At 41.6% G+C, this 25,751-nt stretch overlaps 1 protein-coding gene across 3 annotated transcripts in view; it reads right to left on the reverse strand.

The window, feature by feature from the left end:
* Nucleotides 1–25,751, reverse strand: part of prmt3 (protein arginine methyltransferase 3) — a 126,339-nt gene that overhangs the window by 40,258 nt on the left and 60,330 nt on the right. The window contains exons 11-15 of one of the 3 annotated variants that reach the window (XM_017718598.2): nucleotides 16,374–16,452; nucleotides 9,575–9,762; nucleotides 3,466–3,552; nucleotides 1,254–1,276; nucleotides 540–753 (exon numbers count right to left, since the gene is read on the reverse strand). In XM_017718598.2, the coding sequence (XP_017574087.1) occupies nucleotides 699–753; nucleotides 1,254–1,276; nucleotides 3,466–3,552; nucleotides 9,575–9,762; nucleotides 16,374–16,452 (432 nt within the window). In that variant the 3' untranslated portion in view covers nucleotides 540–698. Of the gene's footprint in view, nucleotides 1–539; nucleotides 754–1,253; nucleotides 1,277–1,675; nucleotides 2,937–3,465; nucleotides 3,553–9,574; nucleotides 9,763–16,373; nucleotides 16,453–25,751 lie in introns of those variants that run through there. The other 2 variants (XM_037545508.1, XM_017718597.1) reach the window with 2 other exon arrangements.

Below are 25,751 nucleotides of genomic sequence, written 5' to 3' on the forward strand. Positions count from 1 at the left end.
TCTGAAGAATGTTTTCATCACACAAAGAATCAATCAGGCATGCAAATACATATCCACTCACCGGCCACTTTATTAGGTACAATCAATTGCTTCAATTGCTCAATTGCTTGTTAAGACAAATGGCTAATCAGCCAATCACACGGCTGCAACTCACTGCATTTAGGCGTGTAGAGGTGGTCAAGACGACTTGCTGAAGTGCTGACCGAGCATCAGAACGGGGAAGAAAGGGGATTTAAGGGGCTTTGAACGTGGCGTGGTTGTTGGTGCCAGACGGGCTGGTCTGAGTATTTCAGAAACTGCTGATCTGCTGGGATTTTCACGCTCAACCATCTCTAGGGTTTACAGAGAACGGTCAGAAAAAGAGGAAATATCCAGTGAGCGGTCAGTTGTGTGGACGAAAACGCCTTGTTGATGTGAGAGGTCAGAGGAGAATGGGCAGACTGGTTCCAGATGATAGAAAGACAACAGGAACTCAAATAACCAACCAGAATCTCTGAGGAACGTTTCCAACACCTTGTTGAAAGTCTGACACGAATAATTAAGACAGTTCTGAAGGCAAAAGGGGGTCCAGCCTTTTACTAGCAAGGGGTACCTAATAAAGTGGCCGGTGAGTGTATCACTCTATATAGAACCATTGTCTGTACTAAAGAGTGCTTGAAGAGTGTGAGCCTTACATTTACAGCAGAACAACTTGCATCTTAGATGTCTGCTTGGAAATCTCCTCCTGATGTTACAGATGGTTCTTTAAGGATTCTTTAATAAAGGGAATTGTTCTATTTAGTATTATAGAATTCTATATGGAACCATTTCATAATGCATTGTATATGGTTTTACACAGCACCAAAACGGGTTCTACTATTTAAACACAATATTAAGCTTGTAACAACAGAAGAACCCTTTTTGCTGGTATAGAGAACCCTCTTCAAAAAAGCATCTACCTTATCTTTCAAGGACCCTTGAAGGACAATTTTTAGTGCATATAGAACCTTTATTAAAACGTTTCTATATAGCACCAAACATGGCTTTTCTAAAGTGACAAGCTTGGCACTGTAACAACAGCAGAACCCAATTTCAAAAAAGGTTTTATTTTTATCTTCTGCTCTTCTGATATGACATTCTCCATCAATCTGAAGAACCTTTTCACAGCGCAAAGGATCATTTAAGCATGCAAATGGGTCTATATAGAACTTGCTCTAAAAAGAACCACTGCTTTTTCTAAAGAACCAAGTGTGTAATATGATGCTAGTACTCACAGTTTGAAAGACTTTGTAAGAATCTGTAAATATTAAGAGTTTTGATTAATACAAAGCAAACAAATCTTGCTGATCAGATAAATATTCAGTTATTTTTGGACACAAAGTGACTAAATAGATCGTTACAGTTCAGTATTTAATATAATTTACTTTTTTCCATGTCATAATTTCATGAGGCTACCAAAATACTTTAAACTGTAAATAAGGGGGCAGGAGGCAGTCGTGGGCTGGAGGTCAGGGAACTGGCCCTGTGACCGGAAGGTCGCCGGTTTGATCCCCAGAGCCGACAGTCCATGACTGAGGTGCCCTTGAGCAAGACACCTGACCCCCAACTGCTCCCTGGGCGTTGCGGATTGGGCTGCCCACCGCTCCGGGCAAGTGTGCTCACTGCCCCCTAGTGTGTGTGTGCTCACTAGTGTGTATGTGGTGTTTCACTTCACGGATGGGTTAAATGCGGAGGTGGAATTTCCCCGTTTGTGGGATCAAAAAAGTATCACTTAACTTAAATCATCGCTTTATGCTTCAATCTACATTACGTTAGCATGGTACCCTAATATGATCACCACATTGTAAATGAACATTTTAACATGAAAAAAATTCACACTGTTTAACTCTCCCAGCTTGTCTTCACTGTTCACACTCTGAAATGTGTTAGCGGAAAGTTTTTCAGAAACTTCACATTTTTGCTGTTTTTTGTCATTTTTCGATATTGACGCCAGCAGAAAAAGCATCAAATCTGCTCACAGATAATAGAAATCTAATGTAAAGGCAATTAATTATGGAACTAAATTTATAATTATGCATTTAGATTTGAATATTTCCGTATGCAGACCAGTTTGACATCAATACCTGTGGACTACTAAAGGACGAGAGCTTCTCAGTTTTTCAGGCAGAGCTTAGTTTATGAAGTAACAGGAGTAAAAGCTTCCAGATGCTACCATGACTTTCACAGGTAGACTGTCTATCAATCATGCAGGTAGCTGAACCACCTGACCTATCCCAGCCAATGAAACAGCTCATCCATCACTCCGCCCCTAATTAATCTTTACACCTGACCCCCTCCATTAGTAGCTCAGATTGAGGTGTGTGTGTGTGTGTGTGTGTGTGTGTGTCAGTGATGTAACAGTACAGTGGGGCCACAGTTTTGGGCCACGCTAATGGCTTCAGTATCTTCACATTTAAGAAAAAACAGCTGTTTAAACAATGAAGTCTTTATTTTGCCTACAAACAAAATTCCCATTCAGAAAAATGGAATCACGAGGAGGAAAACCTTAAAATTAAAAGTGCTTCTTAGGAGCTTCACCTTCTCTATTTGAAATAACTATGCAGCGCTACTGAGGGTGTCAAATTCGCTTCCAGTTTCTCTCTGTGATGTTTTGTACAGTTTGGGAAATTACTTTGCTGCTGAAATGAGTGTGGGACACTGTAAAAGACCACCACACACCAGGTGCGCCGCGCCACAACACACAGCAGACTGGATAAAATAAACGGGATAAAATAAAGTGTTCAGCATCAACTACCACCGTATCTCCACAGACTGGCTGTTTTTCGAGCTGAAATGTATGAGCTAAAAAAGGCCAGGCTAGCAACATCAGCTAATGTAACTTATCTTAAGCTATTTACCTAAAAGACTGGCTGCCAGAGTCGCGAGCACCGCTGAACTTTGAGTCGGAGTGTGTTGACCTTCACGGGAAAAAAAAAAAGGTTCACATTTTTGGCCACTGTGCAGTGGCTTTAACTTCTTTCCGTCTCACTAGCACTTGTCACTGTCACGCTGGAGCTGAATATGTTTGTATTTAGCTCCTCCTCTCTGTAGGCATACAGAGCACTGATTGGCTCCAGGCAAATTCTGACTGACTATAGGGATATTCTGATTGACTAGAGGGAAATGCCGATTGGCTTCAGGGAAATTCTGATTGGCTCCAGGAAAATTCAGATTGACAAGAGGAAAATTTCAATTGACTAGAGGGAAGTTCCAGTTGATCAGAGGGAAATTCCGATTGGCTCTAGGAAAATTCTGACTGGCTCTAGGGAAATTCTGACTGGCTCTAGGGAAATTCCGACTGGCTCCAGAGATGTTCTGTGGATCTGAATGTACATGTAGTCTGCAGTGCAATAAGCATGTTTTGGAAAATTTTAAGGAATTGACAGGCATCTCATATCATAGTTTACAGGTTACAGTGTGTGTGTGTGTGTGTGTGTATACACTCACAGTGCAGTGTGTGCTGGCTGTCATCTTCAGGGTGAAATCTGCAGTAAACTCCAGCTCAGAGGTGGTCACAGCATTACAGTCCAATGTCTAAGGGGGAAAATAGGAGGGACAGTTAAAGTCTAACTTGTATAGAAAAGATTAAAGAGCTCACAGTCAAAGATTCCTGCACTTTATCCTTGAGGTGGCGTGCAGTCCTAATGCACTTCTACAGGACCATTCTCCAGTCTCTGTTTATCCCTGAGAATTAAACCGGAGGTTTTTGCGTTACTGTGTCTTTAAGACTGATATATATTTGTATATTCTGCGTATGGACCGCATGGACTGAGGAGTAAACAGTACTTTTTAAACTCAAACAATGTTTACATAATATCTCAATGTCGTATTGTAGAAAGTGAGGGAAATTCTGTTTTCTATGATGTTGGGCCTTTGATTCTTTTTATTGCCGCATTGTCGCTCGTATCTGGAGCAACAAGATGTAATTCAATTGTGTTGTAACAAAAATACACAAACATACAGTTTAATACATAAACAATAAACAATACAGTATACAAGATTTAACACAACCCCCTCTCGAAATCTTACAGTCAGACTACATTTATACTACTCAGTAGAGTTTAGTAACTTTACAGCATCAGGAAAAAGCTGTTCCTGAAGCGGGTTGTCTTAAGGCCCCAGCATGCGGAGATGATGTTCGCCTGTCTTCAGCGAACAACATGACAGAATTGCGGAGAAAACAACCTCAGACAAATTTTCCCGCTCCACTTTAAATGGTGGCAGTATTCTGAACTCAAATATCACCAGTCAGAACAGTGAAAGAATCGTTTTCCAGCGGTCTGCAACAGACAACACCAAACCTCAGAACGTATGTGAGCTTATAAGCTCGCAAAGGCACTTTTGGCTTCCCAGAACCCTCAAGAACTCAAGACGTATGCCTCACAATGCCTTGTAGACCTTGTATCCAGGTCTGGATATTTCTATTTCCATACCACACTGTAGTAGATGATGTGAGAATAATCCCAATAAAGGAAGAATAAAATTTATGCAATGGATGTCTTCTGACTGTGTTTTTTCAACTGCTTCCAACTTTAATTTCCTTTAAAAACTTCACCAAATTCTCAAAATCTCTGCATAATTTGGTTAAGATATAAACAGAGTCATTCAGAGCAGTTTGGTGTGAAACTCTGTTCTAGATAAACTCACCAAGTCAGAACTCCTCACAATGGTGGTGATAGGAACCAGACGTCCCTCTAAAAGCTCCTCACAGAAATTTCCTACATGAACAGGTTCTGAATTCACTGCCTGATGACTGAGACGCTGTTTTATGAGAGTTTAGAGAACTTCAACTCCATTCATGGTGGAGGGAGACATGCAGGGCGCTGTGCGGCAAAATAGTCCCCAAAGAAAACTCGTTATTCCAGATTTTCCACTATTTTCCATCATCAGCATTCCATATAAGCTCAGAAGACTCGTGTAGGTTCTCTGGTGGTTCTGGATGGTAAATAAAGTGTCTATATCTGTGTTGTAGTCATGGCGACGCCTGGTTCCCATCACCACCACTGTAAAGACGTCTGATCCACTTCACACCAAACCTTCTGGATCTCTCAGTTTACATCTCACACACTGAATTATGCACCACACAACTAGTGAAATTTCCCTTTAAGCAGAGAGCTCCAAATGTTCACCCACTATAAAACACACATCACGTTCCTTCACCAGAGGAAGCATTCCATTGATATTTTAACGAGATTCCACGCAAGATAGCGTCCATTTTAAGGGTTCCTGACCACGGCCAACAGCCGTTATTAAACTTGATCTGTGAGATATGTAAAATTTTTCAGCGTGCAGGAGACGGACCAGTGTTTCATTCCCACCGCTTGCCACAACCAAGGTTTTTACGAAGGACGAGGTTTTACATTTGCATTTTTGCTCTTGAATACATGTCATGCAAAAAAACTCTATGGTTCTTAAAGAGACAGTTAACAATTATAAATAACCTAAATGTAGCCAATCCTGTCCATGTTTATAGACGACAGTGAGTAATGCAGTGTCAGAAACATCACAATCAATTTGAATTAAAAAGGCTGATGTATGTAAATGAGCTCTGCTTCAATTGGCTGTGCCTCACTTAAAAAGCAAATTAAATTACCTTCATCTTCTATTAACTGAGGTTCAGAGAACTTCTTTTATCAAGAAGACCAGAATATCCACTTTTTTTCTGGCTTGAGGATTGATCCCTTAATTTACCAGAGTACCAAGAAGTTGTGGTTGTGATGTCACAACACATGGAGGTTTGGTTGCCTCTGACTGGTCAAACTATCCAGACAATATACAGCTCTGTGTTATTAGGTTAAATTTCCCCTCTTAAAACTTTTTTGATAACGTTTTTGATAATGTATGCTATCAACTCAAGTAACTGAAGCTCTTGCACCTTGTAAATTGCATTTTTAAAAATGTATTAATTGATTAATTGATTAATTGAAACGACGAATCTTTCAGTCCTAGCATTCCTAACAATATCTCGCACACCAAACGCGAACTTGGCATTATTTTATTAACTCTTTGTTCAATTTTTGCAAACTTTCATCAGCGACAAAAACTCGGGAGCAGCAAACAGAACTTTTTCAACGAAATTCCACCTCTGCATTAAACCCATCCGTGAAGTGAAACACCACATACACACTAGGGGGCAGTGAGCACACTTGCCCGGAGCGGTGGGCAGCCCTATTCATGGCGCCCGGGGAGCAGTTGGGGGTTAGGCGTCTTGCTCAAGGACACTTCAGTCGTTGACTGTCGGCTCTGGGGATCAAACCGGCGACCTTCCGGTCACAAGGCTGGTTCCCTAACCTCCAGCCCACGACTGCCATATATGACTGCCTTATATGGATTCTGCTAATCTTTCTCCTTCTCCTCCCAAGTGGAGGAATTTGTTCACGAGTGAAGGAAGGATGGAGCGAGAGGTCGACAGGTGGATTGATGTGGCGTCTGCAGTAATGCAGATCCTACACCGGTCCATCACAGTGAAGAGAGAGCTGAGCCAGAAGGTGAAGCTGTCAATTTACCGGTCAGCCTACATTCTGACTCTCATGTATGGTCACGAGCTTTGGGTAGTGACCGAAAGGACGAGATCATGGATACAAGCGGCCGAAATGAGCTTTCTCCGAGGGTCGCCGGGCTCTCCCTTAGAGACAGGGTGAGAAGCTCTGGGATTCGGGAGAGGCTCGGAGTAAAGCCGCTGCTCCTCCACGCTGAAGAAGCCAGTTGAGGTGGTTCGGGCATCTGGTAAGGATGGCCTTTGGACGCCTCCCTAGGGCAGTGTTCCAGATATGTCTGATGGGAGGAGACCCTGGGGAAGACCCAGGACATGTTGGAAGGATTATATCTCTCGACCGTTTTGGGAACGCCTCGGTATCCCTCCGGAAGACCTGGAGGAGGTGGCAGGGGAGAGGGAGGCCTGGGCCTCTTTGCTTAGGCTGCTGCCCCCGCGACCCGGACTCGGATAAGCGGTTGAGGACGGATGGATGGATCTGCTAATCTTTTTGGGGAAAAATCCTGTGTAACAGCCTTAAGAATTTAGTGTTTAATTGTTTCATTAACGAATGCTGTGCGGTATCTCTAGTGTAGCTGAAGCTGTTGAACTGTGTTTAGGCTAATTTAAATAAATCATCAAATGCTGTTTGAGCTAAACATTCTTCTCTACAGTTCACAGTGGCAGGAGAAACTGCTGCAACTGCTTTGAGGGTGAAAGTCTGAGTGAGTGTCAGATTACAGAGCCGACAAGCGTCTGTAATTCAGGCTGTTTATGCTGCAGGAAAATCCAGCAGCAAGATTAAACTAATCAATCAGCAGCTCCACAACACACAACACAGCCCACAGGATCCTCCGCACCTTCATCTCTCACTCTGCTCTTTCCCTTTCTTTCTCTTCCTCTTACTGACCTTCTCTCTTTCCACTCCCTTATCTCATCCCCCTCCCCTCTTTCATCTCTCGTCCCTTTCCCTCCCTCTTGCTTACCTTCTCCCTCGTTCCTTCTCTCTCTGCACCTTTTCTCTTCTACTCTTTCCTTTTCTAGCTTCCCATTCTCCCTACCTTTCTCCCCCTCACTCTTTCTCTCTTCTCCCCGCTCTTTCTTTTCCTTCTCTCACTTTTCTTCTTGCTTACCTTCTCTCTCCCGTCTTTACTTCTCTCTCCCCTTTTCCTTTCCTTCTGTCTCCTTTCTCTCTCCTCGTCTTTCCTTTTCCTTCTCCCTCTATCCTTCTCTCACCCCTTTTTCCCTTCTCTCTCTTTTGCTTATCCTCTTTCTACTCTTTCCTTCTATTTTTTCTCTTTTCTACTCCCTCTCTTCCCTTCTCTAGCTCCCCACTTTCCCTTTCTCTCATCCCTCTTTCCTTGCCTCACCATTCTTCTTTTTATTTACCTTTTTTCTAAACTATATTTACTTCTCTCTTCCCTTTCTTTCCCTCTCTCCCCTTTTTCTTTCCTTACCTCCCCTTTCTTTTGCCCTCCATTTTTCTCCATACCTTCCATCTTCTATCTTTTCTCCTATACCCAGCGTTCTGAATGAGGCTTGCTCTATTAAAACCTCAGAAAATTAGTTTCCCTGACTGTTGGAGTGCGAGTGAGCACCATGGTGAGATCCAAAGAGCTGTCTGAGGCCCTCAGAAAGAAGACTGCAGCTGCTGAGTCTGGTAAGGGGTTTAAAAAGATCTCAAAAGAATTTGACATCAGCCATTCCACCATCCGGAAAATTGTTTACAAGTGGAGGCCATTCAAAACAACTGCGTCCAAGCAAGTTCACCCTCAGAGCAGACCGTAAGACACTAAAAGAAAAATCCTAAAACTTCATCACAGGATCTACAGCAGTCTCTTGCTACTGACGTGAAAGTGCATGACTCAACTATCAGAAAGAGACTGCACAGGTTTAATTATCATGGAAGGTGTGCTTGGAGGAAACTTTTACTCTCTGAGAAAAACATGAAGGCCAGGCTGAGGTTTGCCAGAGAGAACGCAGACAAACACCAGGACTTCTGGAATGATGTTCTTTGGACAGATGAGTCTAAAATTGAATTATTTGGACACCAGAACCTGTTTGGCGTGAACCAAATACAGCATTCCGGGAAAAGAACCTCATACCAACTGTGAAGCATGGAGGTGGAAGTGTCATGGTTTGGGGATGCTTTGCTGCAGTAGGATCTGGCCAGCTTACCATCATAGAATCCACCATGAATTCTACTGTGTCTCAGAGGCCGCCTGAGGAACATGTGAGACCATCTGTAAAAAAAATTAAAGCTGAAGCGGAACTGGACCTGCAACATGACAATGACCCAAAACATACCATTAAATCCACCAAGGACCGGCTGAAAACTAAGAAGTGGAGAGTCCTGGAATGGAAGTCAGAGTCCAGATCTTAATCCCATTGAGATGCTGTGGAGTGACTTAAAACGGGCTGTACATGCAAGAAACCCCTCAAACATCTCACAGCTGACAGAATTCTTTCACGAGGAGTGGGGCAAACTTTCTTCAGATCGATGTCGGAGACTGGTAGATGGCTACAAGAAGCGTCTCAACGAAGTTATTTCAGCCAAAGGAGGCAACACAAGTTATTAGAGGGCAGGGTGTCCTAACTTTTTCCTCCATTATAATACATATTTTTGTTCATATCTTTTGTTTCATGAGTAAAACAAATGTTATTTTTTTGTTTAATTGCAATTAAATCACGTTCTTTTCCAGAAATAAACAAAAACAACATTGGACATTGATATGTAAACATTTCTTAATAAAGAGCTGACTATTTAATGGGGTGTCCTAATTTTTTCACATGACTGTATGTGCAAAAAACTATGAATTATACTCTACATGGTTACCCTTTCAAGCCTAGTATATAAATAACCACTCAGTAAAGGAATAACATTATGGTTACATGAAATCATATTTACCCAGTCCACCTCCCCTTCTCCCCAAATCCGGTCAATCAGCCAGAACAGGCTTAAGTCAGAAGTAACTAACTTCTTTAGTCTTTGCACTGGAGATACAAGGCCAATGTAGCTTAAACAACATCAATTAGAATTAGATTTTCATCATATTATCACTTTAAAAAAAAGCAAGTGCCCACCTGGATGACCGCTGGCTCTGAAATGACCGTCTCTGGTTTCAGGACCTCCACCACAGCCTCGGGTACCACCGCCTTCTTCATACACTCCATCTTAAAACCGTACACGTCGTCCCAGAACGCAATGCGGTCGCAGTGCTTCTCTGTGTCACCCACTGCTGCGAGGCTGATGTTACAGCTGTTGGGATAAACTGAAGAAAAGACGAGAGAATGCTCACTACTGACGGGTAGTGGTTGGTTAGTGTAGTGGGTAGCACCTCTGCCTTCTACACTGTAGACTGGGGTTCAATCCCCCACCCTACACTATACCAATAAGAGTCCTTGGGCAAGACTCCTAACACCACCTTCGCCTACCAGTGTAAATTTATCAAATTGTGAGTCGCTCTGGATAAGAGCGTCAGCCAAATGCAGTAAATGTAAACTAAACTAAAGCTAAAATAAAACAGCAGTAAAACACATTACCCACTCAAACTGAAGTCAAAGTTGGAGTAAAAGCGTGTTGGCGTAACACTAAGACGGTGAAAGCACAGTTTTGGATTAAAGAACACAGTGAAAACCTGCCTATTTAGACGGGAACTCCACCAATTTTTTTTTTAATTGGCATAATTAAGTGGTTAAGATGTAAACAGAGTCAGTCAGAGCGGTTTGGTGTGAAACGCTTCGCTCTCGAGAAACTCAGAGTCAGAACTGTTCACAGTGGTGGTGACAGAAACCAGACGTCCACCTCTAAAATTTACCACCTCACAGAAAATTATTGCATGAAATGGTTATGAATGCGCTGCCTGATGTCTGACACATTGTTTTATATACATTTGTGGCTTAAGTTTTGGCCCAAAATGTATTTTAATCCACTTATTTTAACACATTCATGGTGGGAGGCCACTGCAAGCGTTTTGAGGAATGGATGTCTTCTGACTGTGTTTTTTCAACTGCTTCCAACTTTAATTTCCTTTAAAAACTTCACCAAATTCTCAAAAAATTCTCAAAAAAGTCATTCAGAGCGGTTTGGAGTGAAACGCTCCGTTCTAGAGAAGCCTCTGGAGTCAGGACCGTTCACAGTGGTGGTGAATGGAACCAGACGTCCCTCTAAAAGCCCCTCACAGAAAGTTCCTACATGAACTGGTTCTGAATTCACTGCCTGATGACTGAGACGCTGTTTTATGAGAGTTTAGAGAACTTCAACTCCATTCATGGTGGAGGGAGACATGCAGGGCGCTGTGCGGCAAAATAGTCCCCAAAGAAAACTCATTATTCCAGATTTTCCACTGTTTTCCATCATCAACATTCCATATGAACTCAGAAGACTCGTGTAGGTTCTCTGGTGGTTCTGGATGGTAAATAAAGTGTCTATATCTGTGTTGTAGTCATGGCGACGCCTGGTTCCCATCACCACTGTAAAGACGTCTGAACCACTTCACACCAAATCACTTTGAGTGACTGAGCTATTTGACTGTATAAAGGTAAACAGACGGTTCTTGCAGCCATATAACGTCTCCTTCATTTCCATGTAGGATGAGCATGACCTAATTATCCTCCTGATTATTTTACTTATATTTTAAAAGAAAACAAATGTCTTTCTGCTTAAGCACCAAACAGCTTCCAGCAAAAACACAGAATTCAACTGATGGTCATAACCATAAAAATTACACATTCATCAGAAAATTCATCACTTTTAATGCTTTTTTATGGTTGGCAATAAGGAAAGCACTCAAAGCTTGCCTCGCCTCCAGCTGCGGGGGCTACACAAGTCAGAGCAATGCTACATGCTAATGGATGAGCCACTAACACCCATGGTTACACAGCTAATGAAGGCCAAGGTCACTGAGCAAAACCAAAAAACTGGCTAGAGGCACAAATGAAGAAAATGACTGAAGTGAAAACATTAAGACCTACATAATATAACCATTACGCTCCCTCTGGAGCAGGACCAACGTCACGGCCATGTTTCCTGTACGACTCTGAATAAAGCACGCAGACGTCGTGCTGAGGATTCCTCATGTTTTAAGCGAGAATATAAATTAAACGTATGCGTTTTCATCTCAGCTTAATCTCTAAACAAAAACAAAAAACTGTAGTGTAGACCTGCAGACATCTACAGTCCCAGAAACCACTGTTAACAGACTATTGGGGATTACTGACCAACACACAGCGTGACGTAGGCATGCAGAAAAAGTGACCTAGAAATTCGATTAGGAAAGGCTAAATATTTGGAATTGTTTCTTTTCCGCACCACAGCTACCCACACCAGACGGGCCTTTCCAGCTTAACGTTAAAATAAATGGGACATTTTTTTGGGATACTGTCTTTAAATCTATCTACTTACTAAAAGCATGTTAGCAGCGCCTCTTCCACCCAAACTTTCTGCAGATGCTGTTAAAGCTACTAAATTTATATATGAACAGATTTTGTCTGAATGCTCAGCTGTGTCTAAGACCCACTCCCATTCCACCCTTCTCTCCCAACACTCAGCCCTACCCCTTCGTTTTTGCGTGCGGATCGAGGGGTAGGGTGTCCTGATCCTCGTTGAGACTGAGGGGTAGGGTGTCCTGATCCTCGTTGAGACCGAGGGGTAGGGTGTCCTGATCCTCGTTGAGACCGAGGGGTAGGGTGTCCTGATCCTCGTTGAGACAGAGGGGTAGGGTGTCCTGATCCTCGTTGAGACTGAGGGGTAGGGTGTCCTGATCCTCGTTGAGACTGAGGGGTAGGGTGTCCTGATCCTCGTTGAGACTGAGGGGTAGGGTGTCCTGATCCTCGTTGAGACAGAGGGGTAGGGTGTCCTGATCCTCGTTGAGACTGAGGGGTAGGGTGTCCTGATCCTCGTTGAGACTGAGGGGTAGGGTGTCCTGATCCTCGTTGAGACAGAGGGGTAGGGTGTCCTGATCCTCGTTGAGACTGAGGGGTAGGGTGTCCTGATCCTCGTTGAGACAGAGGAGTAGGGTGTCCTGATCCTCGTTGAGACTGAGGGGTAGGGTGTCCTGATCCTTGTTGAGACTGAGGGGTAGGGTGTCCTGATCCTCGTTGAGACTGAGGGGTAGGGTGTCCTGATCCTCGTTGAGACTGAGGGGTAGGGTGTCCTGATCCTCGTTGAGACTGAGGGGTAGGGTGTCCTGATCCTCGTTGAGACTGAGGGGTAGGGTGTCCTGATCCTTGTTGAGACTGAGGGGTAGGGTGTCCTGATCCTCGTTGAGACTGAGGGGTAGGGTGTCCTGATCCTCGTTGAGACTGAGGGGTAGGGTGTCCTGATCCTCGTTGAGACTGAGGGGTAGGGTGTCCTGATCCTCGTTGAGACAGAGGGGTAGGGTGTCCTGATCCTCGTTGAGACTGAGGGGTAGGGTGTCCTGATCCTCGTTGAGACTGAGGGGTAGGGCTTGTGTAAGCGTAATGAGGCTTTTCAGAGACTCCCGACTCTAAAATTACGATAGACATTGTAATATCTTAGTTTAATGCTGTTTCAATGTATTATAGTCCTTTCTCTTCACAACAACCATAAAAATCACTGCAGCCTGGCGGGGTCGCCTACAGAGCCGCGTTAAAGAAGTAATGCTCTTTTTCCTTGAGGGTCCCGTTTCGTAGAGGAAGGTTTCGACCAGCCCTTGTAGTTCAGCTCCATGGGGCAAGGAGACCCTTGAAAACAAGGGGCAGGGGAAAAAATATTGTTCTGCGATTAGTGACGGTGTAAGTGTCCCAGGAAAAAGCAGGGAGTGCTGATCGGGCAGAAAACAGGACTGTCCCACAACAGCAGGGAGAAGAGGGGGGCAGGAGGGGCCATGTCCCATGATTCATAGCTTTGACATCTGTGTCCTTCTCGACTCGGTGCTCATGGCCCGTTCGTCAAGCACCCTAACACCCCCCCAGTCCATACACACACTCGGCCCGTCACCACCGGCCATGAAGAAGTTCTGCTTGGGCAGTTTTGGAGGGGTGGGGCTGAGGCAGGGCTGGGGGGGCGGGGGTTAAGAGGCAGAGTAGAAGAAAAAATCCCCCATCATGGGGGCAGTGAGTGATGTGTAGGGATGAAGGAGAGAGGTTAATGATCAGAAGATGAGAGGAGAGGAGGAGAAGGAGCGCAGGTTATGGTCCTATAACCGAGAGAGAGCAGCTGTGGGGGGCAGCGGTAAGTAATGCTGCTCGGACACACCGCGAAGCCGGGAAAGGCCAGCAAACCAATCTGCTTCACGCAGGTGTAGAGCCGCCTCCGGCCTGCCGTACGGAGCACGAACACAGCAGAAATACTGAACACAGCCTCCAGCCTGACGCAGTGTTTCTGAAGATGGTCATGGTATGTGGAGAAGGATGGTCATGGTATGTGGAGAGCACTTTTAAAGAGCACTCGAGTCCGTGATCCTCAGTGCTCCTTCATAGCTATATCACAGCTGAACTGATACACTACACCTGCTTTCATGACTCCATTCTAAATCCATAAGTATTAATGTGCAGTTGGTCCCCCTTTGCAGCTGTAACAGCTTCCACTCTTCTGGGAAGCTTGCTACAAGATTTTGGACGGTGTCTGTAGGAATTTTTGCTCGTTCATCTAGAAGGTCAGCGTCTGGTTCACAATCTCTGTTCCAGTTCATGCCAAAGGTGTTCGAAAGGGTTGAGGTCAGGGCTCTGTCACACACACCGCATGCTGAATATCACTGCCATCACGCTGAATCCACTCTGTACTGCCACCTGCGCTGCTGTAAGCCTTGAGGCACGCAGGTGTTCTGGAAATGCAGTGGAGTGGACTGAACTGTACTTCACAGTAAACTGGATTTCTCCTTAGGTTTATACATTGTTTTCCTCATGAAACCAAAACAAATATGAGCACAAAAGATTTGTTTGTCCAGAAACAACAAAGATGTACAATATTCACATATGTACTCTTGTAACTGAGCAGGGTAGACGTTGATGAAATATTGCCATATTGTCCACCCCTACAGGCCACTACTCGGTTTTAACACTGATCACACTCAGGTCTTTGTTTTTATTTTGATCTTGTGTTCAGATTTGATCTACAAAGATGGTTTGTCAACGGCCTTTAGTAAAGAAAACGGTTCTATACAGAACCATGAATACTCAAATAACCACTTGAATGACTAAACAGTTCTTCACATGGAGAAATGGTTATTCAGATTGATGGAGATTGTGTTGTACATGGTTCTATATAGAACCTTTTTGAAAATTGTTCTACATAGCACTAATAAGGGTTCTTTTATTGCTACAAGCTTGATGTCAAACAACAGTAGAACCCTTGTTGGTGCTATGTAGAACCAAATCTATTACATTTTCCCTTAATCTGAAGACCCATTTCAGCATGCAAAGAACCATTTTATCATGCAAGCGGTTCTTTGCATGTTCACTTTCATGGTTTATATATATAAAAATTAGTGGTGTGGGAAAAAAATCGGTTCTTAGATGCATCGCGATGCGGACGTGAACGATTCTGAATCGATTCACAAATGTCAAAAATCAATTTTGTAAATTTTAATTTATACTGTAATGTTGACGGAACACAAAGGGAGGAACTTGGAAGTGGGTAAGTGCAGCGCCCGGACGGTCTGTGACGGTCACATAACAAAAACACTTCCTCTGCGTTAAAGCCAGGTTAGATCAGAGTCCCAAACCAAACTTTGGGAGCCACATTTAATGCCCAGTATGTCCCAGTGTGTGCTGATGTCCTAATATAGGCTAAAAAATATAAACGAAAACACAGACGGACTTCGCTCTGCTTTAAGCTTCAGCTCAGCTATAGCCGCTTTCTTCCCGTCTGCACCAGAAAACTTGTCCTCAGAACCAGAGCAGCTTATTGGAAAATGTCTCTCAGCGTTCGGCTGTTTTACGAGGCTGAAGTCGCTTCTTATTCTCCAGCTTCTTGTTCAAATTTTTCCGTTCCACCTTAAATTCTGACTGAGGCGCTGAATGTAAATATGCAGCATCCTTTAAGGTGGAACGGAAAATTCGGAAGAGAAGCGACTTCAGCTTCACAGCTTCTTAGTGTTTGACAGTCTCTCGTTGCAGATTTAACGTTCAACTGCGCTGCTTATAAATGCGAATAAGTCTCCAAATGTTCGTCTTAAATCTCTCTCTGCCTTTTCGTTCTACTGGCCAGGAGACACGGTGTTTTTAAGTGACCTGCAGTCTCGATGAGAAACGGGGCTTTCATGCTAAGCAGCACACGTCCAGTCTCGCAGATACTTTACTGACACAGTGACCCCGACTCTCTACAACACGACCAAATCCAGTTATAAAATCACTAAAGTAAACGGGCCGGACGGCTGTAACGTCCATCATCACTGGACCTTATTTCACCGTAACGGCGCATTTTATCACAGATGAGTGGCAGCAGCGTCTCGTGTGCTCCAAACAAGGGCAGTGAATGAGAGTCTGCCAGTTCACTCACCACATCACTTCTATTAGTTTTATTAATAAAAGATATTGGAAGTAAATTCATTATAGATCATTATAAAAACTTTGGTTTTAAAGTAACAAGTCCTGTGAATCGTAATCGAATCGTGAGGCTAACCTAATATACATTTTATATATATATATATATATATATATATACACACATATATATATACATATATACATATGGATATATATATACACATACACACATACATACATACATACAGTGGCAGCAGGAGAACAGACAGGGACACAAATGCTTGTACTAATATAATATAACAAGTTTATATGATTAAAGGATTAACTACAGCAACCAATGCTGTATGCAGTACTGCAGCAGTGTTTAATAAGCCTCAGAAAACCAAAAGATGTGTAGATAAACACACACACACACACACACACACACACTCACCTGATCCTCCTTCTGCAAGATACATGTCCCGGGCAAAAATCACAGAATCCAACATGGACTCAAACAGAAGGAAGTAGCCCTGCGGAGAGATTATAAAAAACGTTAATCACATTGTATAAGACCGACTAGCAGAGCTGGTTGGAAAAAGCAGTTTCAAAATGTTTTCCATTGCAGACGACTGATTCTTATCATACTGATAAAGTACACTTTCAGTAACATAATGGATTACTGATCAAACGCCAAGGTCCAAACATTTAAACACCTTCCCATCAAAAACTGTACCTAACATTAGCATCCCAGCTGAACTCATCACTTTTCCATCAAAGTTCAAAGTTGCAATCTAATGCTCTTTGATGTATTAAAATTTACAAATCTTATTAATAAGCTTGCCAAAGTTATTAAAGCTGTTCACTCATTCTCGAAGCCCAGCTGCAGCACTGTGTGTTGCTCTGATAGAACCTGTGAATGTACTGTAGCTCTTCCTCAAATACAGTTTTAAAACATCTTCTAAAGCAAAACCTTCAGCTCTTCAGCTCCTTCAGCTCTTCAGCAGACAACGCTGAACAGACGCTCGCAGGAGAACTATGGAGAAGTCAACCTAACAGCTGTTAGCAGACTAACAGCAGCAGCTTTCTGGTAAAGCTCCAGTCAAGAGCCTCCACTGAGAGGATACAACCACGGAGGAACTGAACCACTGACTGTATATGATATATATCATATCTACAATCACTGACTGTATAAATGACATATATACATTCACTGAGATATATATATATATATATATATATATATATATAGCATTTTATTTATATAGATATTTATAGATATAGATATATAGATATAGCATTTTATTTATATAGATATTTATACATATAGATATACAGATATAGCATTTTATTTATATAGATATTTATACATATAGATATATAGATATAGCATTTTATTTATATAGATATTTATAGATATAGATATATAGATATATATTGCATTTTATTTATATAGATATTTATAGATATAGATATAGATATATATCTCGCTGCTGGCAGGACATAATTTTGTATCTCCATTTTTTTTCAGTTTTTGACCTAATTTGAAAATGTCTGTTGTTCTTTACATTGTGTGTAAAGTTTATGAAGAATGGACCAAAAGAACCAGCGTAAAATGACGTAGAAAAAATCTGGTTCCATTGACTTACATTAAAACTAGAGTATATTTTTTCCTTCTCCTGTAAAGTTACCACTTTGGAGATACGAGGTTTGGTTCCGACCACTGAGATATGATATATGTCTTTTCACGTAAATTATGTAAGAAACATATACACGCCTCTCACTCTGTGGACATCACGTGGTTTAAATGTTTAGGTTCTATGTTCTAAATACTTTTACTGAATTACTAAAAGTAATAAATACATCCTGATCTTAGGATAGAGCTTATTTTGTCCACTCATCAACAGAATATACCGCTTTATAAATAAATGGATAAATATGAGCAAACAAACATTTTACTTTTTGTATTTTAAGCAAGCAATGCTGAGCACGTTTTAATCCCATTCTCTTATAGTGTAAAGACGTCTGAGGGAACTTAGAGAGGAACAAAGAAACAGATGCTTTTTGGTGCTGTTATTTTTTTATTCACCTTTTCATAAAACACAAATCCACGTAATCCACACACACACACACACACACACACACACACACACACACACACACACACACACACACACACACACACACACACACACACACACACACACACAGCTTCTCTGGCTTTATGATCCATGATGCCTGTTATCCACATACATGGTTACCCAGAATCCTCTCTGGCTGCAGTGCCCCCAGGCTGACCCAGGGTCCGCTCAAGTGGACAGCAGGTCAAGCCTGCTATTAATCCAGACCTGCTAAAACTGACCTCCGGACACATCCTGTTGGGCTGACTCTGGACAGGAGCATAGACAAGGTCAGGACGACTAACGCTATCCCACAATTCTCCTCTCTACACACAGAAAGACTAAAGCCAAAAGATGGCAAAGCACATTTAGCTAGTTAGTAACTTAAAACAACTGAAGCTGGTGACCTTCCTGACCAACAGCCACATTATCCTTAAATACCTTAACATAGCAAAACTTTTAACACGCACACGAAGTAAATATGACCTGAAATGAATAACTGGCTCTAAATGTAGGTATTGTGATATAAACCGAGTCTGTTCTACAGTTTCTCATTAGGCTGAATGAATAACCGACTCTAAATGTAGGTATTGTGATATAAACCGAGTCTGTTCTACAGTTTCTCATTAGGCTGAATGAATAACCGACTCTAAATGTAGGTATTGTGATATAAACCGAGTCTGTTCTACAGTTTCTCATTAGGCTGAATGAATAACCGACTCTAAATGTAGGTATTGTGATATAAACCGAGTCTGTTCTACAGTTTCTCATTAGACTGAATGAATAACCGGCTCTAAATGTAGGTATTGTGATATAAACCGAGTCCGTTCTACAGTTTCTCATTAGGCTGAATGAATAACCGACTCTAAATGTAGGTATTGTGATATAAACCGAGTCTGTTCTACAGTTTCTCATTAGGCTGAATGAATAACCGACTCTAAATATAGGTATTGTGATATAAACCGAGTCTGTTCTACAGTTTCTCATTAGGCTGAATGAATAACCGACTCTAAAGGTAGGTATTGTGATATAAACCGAGTCCGTTCTACAGTTTCTCATTAGACTGAATGAATAACCGACTCTAAATGTAGGTATTGTGATATAAACCGAGTCTGTTCTACAGTTTCTCATTAGGCTGAATGAATAACCGACTCTAAATGTAGGTATTGTGATATAAACCGAGTCTGTTCTACAGTTTCTCATTAGGCTGAATGAATAACCGACTCTAAAGGTAGGTATTGTGATATAAACCGAGTCCGTTCTACAGTTTCTCATTAGGCTGAATGAATAACCGACTCTAAATGTAGGTATTGTGATATAAACCGAGTCTGTTCTACAGTTTCTCATTAGACTGAATGAATAACCGGCTCTAAATGTAGGTATTGTGATATAAACCGAGTCTGTTCTACAGTTTCTCATTAGACTGAATGAATAACCGGCTCTAAATGTAGGTATTGTGATATAAACCGAGTCCGTTCTACAGTTTCTCATTAGGCTGAATGAATAACCGACTCTAAATGTAGGTATTGTGATATAAACCGAGTCTGTTCTACAGTTTCTCATTAGACTGAATGAATAACCGGCTCTAAATGTAGGTATTGTGATATAAACCGAGTCCGTTCTACAGTTTCTCATTAGACTGAATGAATAACCGGTTCTAAATGTAGGTATTGTGATATAAACCGAGTCCGTTCTACAGTTTCTCATTAGACTGAATGAATAACCGGCTCTAAATGTAGGTATTGTGATATAAACCGAGTCCGTTCTACAGTTTCTCATTAGACTGAATGAATAACCGGTTCTAAATGTAGGTATTGTGATATAAACCGAGTCCGTTCTACAGTTTCTCATTAGACTGAATGAATAACCGGCTCTAAATGTAGGTATTGTGATATAAACCGAGTCCGTTCTACAGTTTCTCATTAGGCTGAATGAATAACCGACTCTAAATGTAGGTATTGTGATATAAACCGAGTCTGTTCTACAGTTTCTCATTAGACTGAATGAATAACCGGCTCTAAATGTAGGTATTGTGATATAAACCGAGTCCGTTCTACAGTTTCTCATTAGACTGAATGAATAACCGGTTCTAAATGTAGGTATTGTGATATAAACCGAGTCCGTTCTACAGTTTCTCATTAGGCTGAATGAATAACCGGTTCTAAATGTAGGTATTGTGATATAAACCGAGTCCGTTCTACAGTTTCTCATTAGACTGAATGAATAACCGGCTCTAAATGTAGGTATTGTGATATAAACCGAGTCCGTTCTACAGTTTCTCATTAGACTGAATGAATAACCGACTCTAAATGTAGGTATTGTGATATAAACCGAGTCTGTTCTACAGTTCCTCATTAGACTGAATGAATAACCGGCTCTAAATGTAGGTATTGTGATATAAACCGAGTCCGTTCTACAGTTTCTCATTAGACTGAATGAATAACCGACTCTAAATGTAGGTATTGTGATATAAACCGAGTCTGTTCTACAGTTTCTCATTAGGCTGAATGAATAACCGACTCTAAATGTAGGTATTGTGATATAAACCGAGTCCGTTCTACAGTTTCTCATTAGACTGAATGAATAACCGACTCTAAATGTAGGTATTGTGATATAAACCGAGTCCGTTCTACAGTTTCTCATTAGACTGAATGAATAACCGACTCTAAATGTAGGTATTGTGATATAAACCGAGTCTGTTCTACAGTTTCTCATTAGACTGAATGAATAACCGACTCTAAATGTAGGTATTGTGATATAAACCGAGTCTGTTCTACAGTTTCTCATTAGACTGAATGAATAACCGACTCTAAATGTAGGTATTGTGATATAAACCGAGTCCGTTCTACAGTTTCTCATTAGACTGAATGAATAACCGACTCTAAATGTAGGTATTGTGATATAAACCGAGTCTGTTCTACAGTTTCTCATTAGGCTGAATGAATAACCGACTCTAAATGTAGGTATTGTGATATAAACCGAGTCCGTTCTACAGTTTCTCATTAGACTGAATGAATAACCGACTCTAAATGTAGGTATTGTGATATAAACCGAGTCCGTTCTACAGTTTCTCATTAGGCTGAATGAATAACCGGCTCTAAATGTAGGTATTGTGATATAAACCGAGTCCGTTCTACAGTTTCTCATTAGACTGAATGAATAACCGACTCTAAATGTAGGTATTGTGATATAAACCGAGTCCGTTCTACAGTTTCTCATTAGACTGAATGAATAACCGGCTCTAAATGTAGGTATTGTGATATAAACCGAGTCCGTTCTACAGTTTCTCATTAGGCTGAATGAATAACCGGCTCTAAATGTAGGTATTGTGATATAAACCGAGTCTGTTCTACAGTTTCTCATTAGGCTGAATGAATAACCGGCTCTAAATGTAGGTATTGTGATATAAACCGAGTCCGTTCTACAGTTTCTCATTAGACTGAATGAATAACCGACTCTAAATGTAGGTATTGTGATATAAACCGAGTCCGTTCTACAGTTTCTCATTAGACTGAATGAATAACCGACTCTAAATGTAGGTATTGTGATATAAACCGAATCCGTTCTACAGTTTCTCATTAGACTGAATGAATAACCGACTCTAAATGTAGGTATTGTGATATAAACCGAGTCTGTTCTACAGTTTCTCATTAGGTTGTGTTCAGATTTAATATAATTTTTGATTCTCAGGTCATGATTCGATTGATTCGATTTGTATATCTTACATACAGCTTGACTCTACAGGAAGTAATGCGGTCATTTTGAGTGTAGGTGTGTTCATAGCATAAGCCCAGCCCTTCCCCACCCACTTCACTTTTTGAGAGGCTTCACATGTATGATCACTGACTGTGGTTTCCGTAAAAGCTCTGAAATCATTGCGCCTAAATTTGTTATTAAAGAACACATTTTTCTTCCTTAACGTGACGTATTTCTGAGTGAAACAGGCTACCTGCAGTCATACGCTGGCAGTCAGCAGGATCTATTAAACAACGTTACAGAACATTTTACAGAAGAAGAAAAAAAAAACGATTTGGTGAAAAAAATGTACTACAATATTCTGTTTTCTTATAGTTTTTAAAACAATTAACTGCTTAAAGCTCTAATTTTAATAATTTTTTTTTTTTTTTTTAAGACAGACAAGGCGAAGCACCAGTTAGCGGCCTAGCCTGTGAGCATCCAAGCCACTCTCGCTTTTACACTTGTACAGCAAAAGCAAGAAAATGAGATTTCAGGAAAAGACATCACATTAAATTAATCAACGTACAAGTATAAACACCTAACATTTGAGCAAGAGATGGAGTATGTGTGTGTGTATGGACCGGGTTTATACCACATTGTGAGGACCAAAACCTGTTCACACACTCATGTTATGGGGACCTCTCTTTCTTATGGGGACCAATTGCATTGGTCATTGGTCTACATAGCACCAACAACATAAAGCGTTACAACTTTTATGGTGAGGGTAAAGTTAAGGTTAGGGTTAGGCTAGCAGCAGTCCTGGTTAAGGTTTGGGTAAGTCTATAGACAATGAATGGAAGTCTATCTAATGGTCCCACAATTCACAGAAATAAGTGTGTGTGTGTGTCAAATCATCATCTGATCACAGAGCTCTCTCACTTCTGTTGACATTAACGTGGCTGTTCAGCATTAATGAGCCAAAATAACTCAATTTATTATTTACCTACCAGCCTATAAACTGAAAGTGAGAAGAAATGAGATTGTGGGCAGACATACATGGAGCGGAGGTGATCGGTGTGTTCTCTCTGATGATTGGTCAGGGGTGTTAAAGGGGAGGAGGGAAAACAAGCTACAATATTATCGGTTAGTATAAATTTCCCAGCACACAGTGATGCAACCAAACACTCATAACATTTAGAGGTGGCACAAATCACTACACTTCGATCAGAGGTTATAAAGAAACAAGAATTTTGTCTTTTGAACGATACGACAGTGGGCGGTCGAACTTAAAGTGCCAAAAAAGGTCCATTTGGATTTCAGGCGGTTTTCAAAGTGCTGTATAAGCACAGAATGAAGGCCTGTGTTTCTTGTGAGGATGGAGGGCGCAGGGAGCTACACTCCAATAAAAGTCCCTATTCTCTCACTGCCTTTATCTGTAGGCTAAAAAGCTCCTCAACTCATCAGTCACTCCACCCCCCTCCACCCCCACAGCGGCACACAGTGACAGCCAGGCCGTGCAGATAAGCCGTCTAATGACACACACACACACACACACACACACACACACACAGGGACACACACTCACCCCAGTAAAGGAAAGGAAGGGGGGGGGCAAATTTATGACCACCATGCCTGTCCCTTGGGTGAACTTAGACGATGATGATGATGGTTCTGCATTGTCAGTCAGTGTTATTTTAACCGAACGTCCTAGTCAGCAAGAACATGTACCAGTGTTGTGTGAATAAAGTCTGATACGCAGCTCATTGAAATGAGTGGATAAACTGTGCGGAAAGTGCAAATACTAAACTTTCACTCCAGAACACATTAGTGTCTAAGCAGAAAAGATGGTCCTCAATTGACACCCAATATTGCTATAGAGTTTACAGTCGTATGCAGTTTGGCCAAATGGCCAGTTCTGTTGAATATGTAATTACGTTAACACACACTCTGTACGGTTATATACACAATTACTGTTTATTTACTCAATTTGATCTACTGGGAGAAAGAAAACATCAAATATAGCCTGCATATGTAACTTTGTAGCCTGTATATTTCTTAAGTCTTAAGTTTTAAGGCCTATTCGGATGGGATTTGTTCCACATGAGGTGGAGGGTAACGGAATTATTACCAGTGTTTCTCAGTGATTACAGCCACGTCTGACTGTGCCATGTCAGTCACTTTAGCATTACGCAGTCGTATTAGGCTTATGAGCTCATGTACAATATTGTGTTCTGGAGCCAAATCATGTTCAACAAAATGTGTTTGTATTCTTAATAATTTGAAAAATGCAAAAAAAATAAAAATATTTGTGTCAGTAACTGGTTTAGTGTGTTTACATGCTCTTGGGTCAGAAAACAGATGAACTCCAGGTCTAAATGAGTCAGGCAGTAATCGGATGTCTGCTTTATAACCGGTCAATAAACTCACAGAATAATAATAATAACATAATGTAAAACTCTGTTTGGTCACAAGCAGGTTAAAAAAAAAACGTCACTTTAGCTGAAAATATGAAAATACATGGTCTGGAAGATGTAGAATATTTAAACCCTTCATTCGGTCGAGTCTGCAGTCGGTTCAGCATCGCTCCAAAAGTGCTACGCTGCATCTCGTGGGTTTTCACACATGCGCAGGCTGAGAGAACTGAAAGAAATCAGAGTGAGGGATACGTGCACCGAAATACCCCACTACTGACACAAATCAGATTTCTTAATGGGATTTAGAGACCTTAATCTGATGTAAGAAATCAGAGTGTGTGTTTACACAAGCACTTTATAATCAGATAACTGTAGAAATCTGATTATGATCAGACTAGTAAGTGCATGTGAAGTCAGACAACAAACATCAGGATTGAACCAGAACAAAAACTCTGCATCAAAAGACATCAAAAGACAAATATGATCACTTCTGTCCACCTTAAAGCCGCAGACGGCAAATTTTCCTTCAGCTCACGAAAGATGCAAACTACCAGCGTTTCACGACCTATTTACTCAAGCGTAATCAGTATCAGTCGATGCTCAGCGTCTCAGTGTCAGTAGTGGAAAAGAATAAGTGGTATCCTGCCATCTCCAGGAAGAATGGGTGCTAGTGCCTCTCAGGCCTGTGGTGAATGTGTCCTTGCTCTGGGCTGCTCTTAAAAAGACTTAGCGCTGGACTGATGGCTAAGCTTCTCCATGGTGTAATTTAGAACCCAATTTCACAGGCGGCTGCTTCTACTGCAGTGAGTGAGTGAGTGAGTGAGTGAGAGAGAGAGAGAGAGAGAGAGAGAGAGAGAAGGTTCGAGATAAAAATAAAAAAAAAGTAACACATCCCAAGCTTAGCCTCGGAGAGCTCCGACTCGTCACTCTCTCGCTGTCTCTCCATTAACTATTAATTACTAAAACAAGGTTCGGTCCCCACCTGGCACGGCTTTGGGGGAAATACATAACCAGCAGAGCAGAGATGATGAGCAGGAATGTAATAATCACAAACAGTGATGACTTGGCTTGTCTCATCTCCATACACACACACACACACACACACACACACACACACACACACACACACACACACACAGAAACGTTCCTATAGTGTATTACAGTCTGTCAGAGCGACTGTGTGGATCATATGAACATTATAGAGCTTTTTAAATGAAACAGTAGAAGCCGTATCGCCCCCTACGCTTCCTGTAGTGTATTACAGTCTGTCAGAGCGACTGTGTGGATCATATGAACATTATAGAGCTTTTTAAATGAAACAGTAGAAGCCGTATCGCCCCCTACGCTTCCTGTAGTGTATTACAGTCTGTCAGAGCGACTGTGTGGATCGTATGAACATTATAGAGCTTTTTAAATGAAACAGTAGAAGCCGTATCGCCCCCTACGCTTCCTGTAGTGTATTACAGTCTGTCAGAGTGACTGTGTGGATCATATGAACATTATAGAGCTTTTTAAATGAAACAGTAGAAGCCGTATCGCCCCCTACGCTTCCTGTAGTGTATTACAGTCTGTCAGAGCGACTGTGTGGATCATATGAACATTATAGAGCTTTTTAAATGA

This window comes from Pygocentrus nattereri, chromosome 15 (assembly GCF_015220715.1).
Source record: "Pygocentrus nattereri isolate fPygNat1 chromosome 15, fPygNat1.pri, whole genome shotgun sequence".
NCBI classification, from domain to species: Eukaryota; Metazoa; Chordata; class Actinopteri; order Characiformes; family Serrasalmidae; genus Pygocentrus; species Pygocentrus nattereri.